Genomic DNA, 6792 nt, shown 5'->3' on the forward strand with positions numbered 1-6792 from the left:
AAAACTTACATGAACTGATGCTGAATGAAGTGAGCAGAACCAGAACCCTATATACATAATACAGGGTGTGATTGTCAACTATGTTGTGTGATGGTCAACTATGATAGATTTGGCTCTTCTCACCAATGCAAGGATCTAAGACAACTCCAGTAGACTTAGGATGAGAAATGAAAAAATAATGGAGACTGAATACTAATTTCTTTTTTTTTTTCCCTAGTGGTTTTTTCCCTTTTTTTAAGATTTTTCTTTCACAACATGACTAATATGCAAATATGTTTAAAATGACTATACATGTATAACTTAGATTGCTTGCTGTTTTGAGGAAGTGAGAGATAAGAGAAGGAAGAGGAGAAAAATTTATAACTCAAAATCTTACCCCCCCCCCATTTTTTTTAATTAAAAAGAAAACATCACAGAAAAAACAATAATTTATTTGGTGATTTGAAAAGCAAAAAAGAGAATTCCATCCTCTCTGCATCTACTCCATCTATAACAAAATAACATATATTCTATGTGAAAGGCAATAACCAAAACATTGACATAGTTTCTGATCTTCCTCCTTGGCAGAGTTGGACAAGCATGGTCCCACCGCCCAAAATATAAACAACAATGATTATATCTGTCCCATCAACCCAGAGAGCCAAAGCGTAGTCTCAACTCCAGACCTTTCAAGGGAAGACTCCTCTGGAAATGCTATTTCCATCTGTGTTAAGTCAACAGTGACATCTTGGATTGCAGGTTATATCTACACATGAAGTAGGAATAGATATAACCAGAATCTTTATGTTTCAGGCAGGCGAAGAAGAGTCCCAGATGTGGTAGGGACACTGTAGGGGAAGAGAAAAACAAATAAGATTTATACAATGTCTACTATATAACTGACACTATACTAAACACTTTACAATTATCATCTCATTTGATCCTTAAAACAATCCTGTGATGCATTTTACAGCTAAAGAAACCGAGGAAGACAGAGATAAATGACTTGCTCATTATCCCATAGCTAGTAAGTGTCTGAAACAATCTAAACTCAGGTCTTCCTGAATCCAAAGTATAGCACTCTATTCACTGTGCTGCCTAGCTAGAAGTAGGAAAAGGAAGGTGGGAAAAGGAAGGTGGGTGGGATAGGAGTCAAAGATAAGGAGTAGGAAGAATTAAGAGAGTCCATGTTTACAAAAAACTGGTGTGGGCAATCAAAAAGCAAGTCCTATAGATCATCAAGATGAGATAAAGCTCCAGTCTTAGATGATTTAACACTTGGCAGTAGGAAGAAAGGGAGTAAGTTAAGATAGATCCTTACATGTCAAGCAACTGTCCTCCAATTAGATCATGTACATGATAGGGAAGACCAAGCCGCACAGACAGAGGAGCCTGTCTGCCTAGAAGCTCAGAAAGGGACAGCTCCCGATACTTGGACTTTCGAACCATTCCAAGTACTGCCTGTCGCCCTAGAAGAAAAAGAGCAGAGCAGAGTAAGTCACAAAAGCAGGGACCTGTAGCACACATAAGACACATAAGACAATGGATGTGATCACTGAGCTCTCTTCTAAGTATCCTTAGTTGGGACAGAGGTGAGAAAGAACAACTCTGGTTTACACTTTTGGAATAATTAGAGAAAGGAAAGAGAAACCAGTACCTTTAACAAAATATTTTACAAATCTTCCAGCTCCTGGCACTGACAGCCACCAGCTCCCAGCATCTCGGACTGTGAGGACTCCAGCATTAACCAGCTGCCTAGGATGGGAGAGGAAAGGAAGTGACAGTTAAGGAAAGAGGGAATGTAATTTGCCTGGGTTCCTTTTGCAGTGAGAGAAATAGAAAAATTCAGTCAATTTCATGGGGGGGATATGAACAGCATATTTTTTCATTGTTTAAGTCCTCTTTCTAGAAGAATAAAAGTTGATCTCTTTCCCTACTATGTTATAAGGAAAAGGAAATAACCAAGTTTGTACTGTTCCAATACCAGTTTGGTAATATAAAGATAGAAATAAGGGTAGTCACTGTTATAAAAACTTGATGCATCTTTTAGGGTTTTTTTTTTAAGTGATGACATTCAGTTTTGAGAAATCCCACTCTCATGAGATACATATAACTCTCAACCTTCCCAGATAACCCCATGAGTGAGGATGGGAGAGAAAGCATCCCTGCCAGGAAAAGAATGTTAGGGGGAGAGTTAAAAAGAGCAAGGGAAAAGATTACAATAGGACCATAGATGTAGTTGTCAGTTGCCCAGGTCTTATGCTGCCAACACTCACGTTATCTCACAGTCCCTAAAACCAAAGGTTTGGATCATCTGATCCTGTTGAAAGCTGAGGTCTCCACAGGCTGGAAGTACCAGGGCTAGAAACTTCTTCACTGTCCCTTCAAATGGCCAGCCCCTGCAAGATTCCAGGGCCTGAAGAAGAAACAAGAGGGAAAAGGCAACCAAACTCCAATGTGGCCTTCCACCAAAACCCTTCCTTCCCTCCCCACCCCATTTCTTTTCGTAGCATCTTCTCCGATTCTATTACACACACAATTAATAACTTCCTCTTTATCCTGCTACAGCTGTTTCACACAAAGCTATTTGCTTATTGTCTTCCTTGTTAGACTGCAAGCTTCTAGAGGGCAGGAGCTATCTTTTCGTATCCACAATGCCTGGCACACAGTAGGAACTTAATGTTTACTAACACACAAAATGCTTTTTTTGCCTCCTTCCTTAATATCTTTCCATCAGTCTTACTAGACCTCAACATTTCCCCAGTCGCTAGTTCCATTGCCCTATATACACACACACATATATACACACTTTGGTCCTAAAATCTTCAGTGAAGACAATCCCTTGAGCATCACAATCAAAGCCAAGTTGAATGATTCGAATCTCCCCTTGTTCCCGAAGTTCTCTCTGTCTCAGGAGAGATGGAAAATAAGACATGTCAAAACAGCTATGCTTGGGGAGAGTGAGAGTAAGTTTATAAGGGGGAAGATCGATTGCGGGATAAAGGGGGAAGGGGGTAAAGGCCATTCTTTTCTGATGTCTCTCTCAATGTAGAAAAGACCAAACACCATCTGCGTAGTAAAAGGTCAGCAGAAACTAGTAACTATCTACCAGTTTGACAAATAAAAAAAAAAAAATTAAGTCTCTCTCCACCGGCTACCCCGGCAATGCTTCTTCCGAGTTGGCTGCCCATACGGCATCCCCACATAGCATCTTTCTCTTTTACTCACACAACAAACTGACAGTTCTGCTACTTCTACCTCCAACTATTTTCCTATTTGCCAGTCCCTCCCCCCACCCCCAAAGTCGGCGTTCCCATTGGTTCCGGTGACTCTTCGCGGGCTGCTGCTGATGGGGCTGCTGCTGATGGTGCCGGGGCCAAGGCCCGTCCCCGGGCCCTGCCTCCTGATCCCTCCTGGGCTGCTTCTCACCAGCTGCCTGTCGGCGACGGTCCGGTCTGGCACGAGGCTGTACACCTGGCTCTTGAGGGCGATGGGAGGCAGCGCGTCCTGGAAGAGCCGCCTGGGGAACAATTGGCCCAGTTCCCGAAGGGCCCTGCGCACCGACCCTGGGGGAGGGGTCTAGTCAGGGGCTTGGGCTCTTTTCTCTCTAGGGCCGTCCCGGGCTCCCCCAGACTCCCTCCCGCGTTACCGGACTCACCCTTCGGGAATTCCTCACCGGCCCCCCCTGGCCCTTGTTGCCTCTTGCACCCGAAGGTTTCCGGGACGAGCCGGGGCCGCTTCCGGCTCATGGCCCGGGACCCCCGACCCTTGGGGGGGTTGTGAGTACGGAGACAGAAGGGAAGCACCAGTGACGAGAGCCCGGGGAAGGCGGAGCGGGACGAGGGAAGAAAGACAGGAGAAGGGGACTAGGAGTTGGATCTTCCGGGTAAATGAAGGAGCGTTCCCGGAGGAGAGGCCGGCACAGGAAGAGGCACGGTCGCGGGGAGATGACGTCAGCACCAGCGAGCTGGCTGGCTATGAGCGGAGGCTAGGCGCGCAAGGACCTCAAGGTAAGCGAATATTCCAATTGCCGCTCCCCGGGTAATTCCCTGAGCTGCCGAGCGCCGCCTCGGCGAGATGTGGGCAATTCTGTAGCTGTCGCTTCCTGAGTGTGTCGCGCACAGAAGAAGAAACATTCCCCACTTTGGGCGCTTACGTACTACCGAGTCACGCACAGCCATGGAGGGGGCGGGGAGAGAACAGACTCGGCACCCTCCCTCTGCCCTCCACCCCCGCCCCGAAAGCAAGCCGTCTCCCCCAGACCCTGCAGCGACCTGGAGGGCAAACACTGAAGGGGTGGGAGGCGGTGAGAGGTGGGGGTGAAGGGCAGCAGCGGAGGGGATCGGAAATCAGAACCGAGGGTCCCGGAAGTCCAGAGGGGCCAAGACTCCAGGAGATGGGGAGGAAAACTGGCTGAGGGAAAGCTCACTAAATATCCCCCGGAGTTGGAAGTGTGCGAGAGAAAAGGCAGAGGGGAGGAGGAAAGAAAAGGGCCCGTCCCCTTCACTCTCCGTGGACGTGCAGGTGTGGGGGTCTGCCTTCTCGCTCAGGCTTGAGTGTGAGTGTGTGTGTGATGGGGAAAGAGGTCTCCTTTTTGCCCCTGCAGGAGTCAATGGAGTCTCAGAGTGTTAAGCGAAGAGCTGGAGAAATGAAAGATGGGGGGGCAGAGGGCCCCACCAAACGTACCCACCCTGCCCCTTCACTGCCCACCGATGCCTCCCTCTACGTGGGCTCCTTCCCGTTCTACCGCCGCCCCTCGGAATTGGGCCACTTCTCCCTGGACGCCGAGCGCCGCTACCACGGAGACTCCCGGGCCCTGCGTTACTTTGCTCCTCCCCCAATCCACACTTCTGCCCCTGACTTCGACCTCCGGGAAGGCTACCCCGAGCGCTACCGGCCCCGAAATGAGGAGATCAGAGAGGGGCTGGATCACCTACTTCGCTGGCTCCTGGAGCACCGAGGGCAGCTGGAAGGGTGAATACACAGAGGCCACCTCCCCCTGAAAATCAGGAAACCAGGCACCAAGTCTGGGTCACCGTCCTTAGATTGTTATTTTGGGCAAGTTACATGACATTCCAGGTGGTAGTTAGTTGCCTCATCTGTAAAATGGTTTGAAACCAGAAGTTTTCCAAGATCCCACATAGAATAAAGGTAGAGCCTGAAACATAAGTCCAAAATACACTCTTACTTTGCCCTCATGGTTCTTTTGGCCTTATTCTTCCTGGTTACCTTGAAATGGCATTCCTCAATACTTCCTTCTCTGGCCATATTTTTTGGGGGAGGCTACCTGAATCTTAACCTTTTTATAATTGATTCATCTTCTCTGATCAGTTTTCCCCTAAATTAACTGTCAACACTTCTTCACCCTTTCACAGGGGCCCAGGCTGGTTGGCAGGGGCTGTGGTGACATGGCGAGGGCATTTAACAAAGCTGTTGACAACACCCTATGAGCGTCAAGAAGGTTGGCAGCTTGCAGCTTCACGTTTTCTCGGGACTCTTTATCTGAGTGAGGTGGAAACACCTGCTGCTAGGGCACAGAGACTGGCTCGTCCTCCATTCCTCCGGGAACTCATGTACATGGGGTACAAGTTTGAACAGTACATGTGTGCAGGTGAGAGTTTTGATATGGATGTAAATTAGTGCTATGATAACATTTTTTTTTAATACAAATTTGATCTTAAGAGCTTTTTCTCCTGTGGCTTTTCCTGTTGTTACATCGTCTTTTCCCTCCTACAGACACACCAGGGGGTTCTCCTGATCCTTCTGGAGAGGTCAATACTAATGTGGAATTCTGCTCAGTGTTACAAAGTCAATTAGGAACTCATCACCTGCTCTTCTCTGGAGAGATGGACTGTACAGACCCTAAAGCTCCATCTACACAGCCACCTGCCTGCTATGTAGAGCTCAAGACCTCAAAAGAAATGCACAGCCCTGGCCAGTGGAGGAGCTTCTACCGGTAAGAGCAACAAAGCTGAATTGATAACAAAACCAAAATAAAGTTAGGGGACCAAATAGTCCGTTTGGTGAGAGTCTCGAGTGATCTTTTATCTCGTGCCTCACAGACACAAACTCTTGAAGTGGTGGGCTCAGTCATTCCTTCCTGGGGTTCCACGTGTAGTTGCTGGCTTCCGAGATCCTGCAGGTGCTGTGCGATCACTCAAAACCTTTCCCACCATGAAGATGTTTGAACTCATAAGGGTAATAATAGGTGACTTTATACTGCCCCTCAGCTTTTTTTTTTTTTTTTACTGCAGAACTTTCCCTTCCCTTCATTTACTGGAAATACTAGGTCCTCTAGTCTCACATTAAGCTCCCATCCATTTATCTCTGTCCTCAGAATGACCGAGAAGGTTGGAATCCATCTGTATGTATGAACTTTTGTGCTGCTTTCCTCAGCTTTGTCCAAAACACAGTCACTCAAGATGATCCCAGGTGAGGTGTCTAGTTTTAATTCTCTCTTAAGACCTAAGCCTGTGAATACCCAGTTCTTACTTATCTTCTGCTTTGACAGGCTTGTTTACCTCTTCTCCTGGGAACCAAGTGGCCCTGTTACTGTGTCTGTTCATTATGATGCTCCCTATGCCTTTCTGCCTACCTGGTATGTGGATGCTGTAACCCAGGACTTCCCTTCACCTCCTAAGACCTCCTAAGTAGCTCAGAGGACTAATTTCTCCAGGAAATTAATCAAAAAGAGGCTGGTCCCTCCTTCCTACACACACAAAATAAAAGCATTTTTAACTATCTGGTGCTTATTTTTGTTTCCCCTTAATTAACTCAGCAGATTGCCAATTCAGAAAAAATTACTCTACCCCC

The 6792-nt window shown here is 47.1% G+C and overlaps 2 protein-coding genes across 4 annotated transcripts; one reads left to right on the top strand and one right to left on the bottom strand.

The window, feature by feature from the left end:
* Nucleotides 1-410: 410 nt before the first annotated feature.
* On the bottom strand, nt 411-3747 carry STK19 (serine/threonine kinase 19). Its single transcript, XM_031965154.1, has 7 exons — nt 3638-3747; nt 3409-3545; nt 2789-2884; nt 2256-2395; nt 1637-1734; nt 1301-1448; nt 411-827 (listed from the first exon to the last, which is right to left on the bottom strand). The coding sequence occupies exons 1-7, from the start codon at nt 3726-3728 to the stop codon at nt 782-784; spliced, it is 756 nt and encodes a 251-aa protein (XP_031821014.1). The 5' UTR covers nt 3729-3747; the 3' UTR covers nt 411-781.
* A 73-nt stretch (nt 3748-3820) lies between these two features.
* Nucleotides 3821-6720, top strand: DXO (decapping exoribonuclease). 3 transcript variants are annotated; one of them, XM_003768940.3, is made up of 7 exons: nt 3821-3989; nt 4586-4953; nt 5355-5590; nt 5716-5935; nt 6042-6177; nt 6317-6411; nt 6491-6720. In XM_003768940.3, exons 2-7 carry the CDS (start codon nt 4592-4594, stop codon nt 6627-6629), a joined length of 1188 nt encoding a protein of 395 aa, XP_003768988.1. In that variant the 5' UTR covers nt 3821-3989; nt 4586-4591; the 3' UTR covers nt 6630-6720. The 3 variants fall into 3 exon arrangements, with proteins under 3 accessions (XP_003768988.1, XP_031821012.1, XP_031821011.1); XM_031965152.1 differs by lacking the exon at nt 3821-3989 and adding an exon at nt 4299-4503; XM_031965151.1 differs by lacking the exon at nt 3821-3989 and having other exon boundaries at nt 4553-4953.
* The last annotated feature ends 72 nt before the right edge of the window (nt 6721-6792 follow it).

Source organism: Sarcophilus harrisii, chromosome 4, assembly GCF_902635505.1.
Source record: "Sarcophilus harrisii chromosome 4, mSarHar1.11, whole genome shotgun sequence".
In the NCBI taxonomy this organism is placed as follows: Eukaryota; Metazoa; Chordata; class Mammalia; order Dasyuromorphia; family Dasyuridae; genus Sarcophilus; species Sarcophilus harrisii.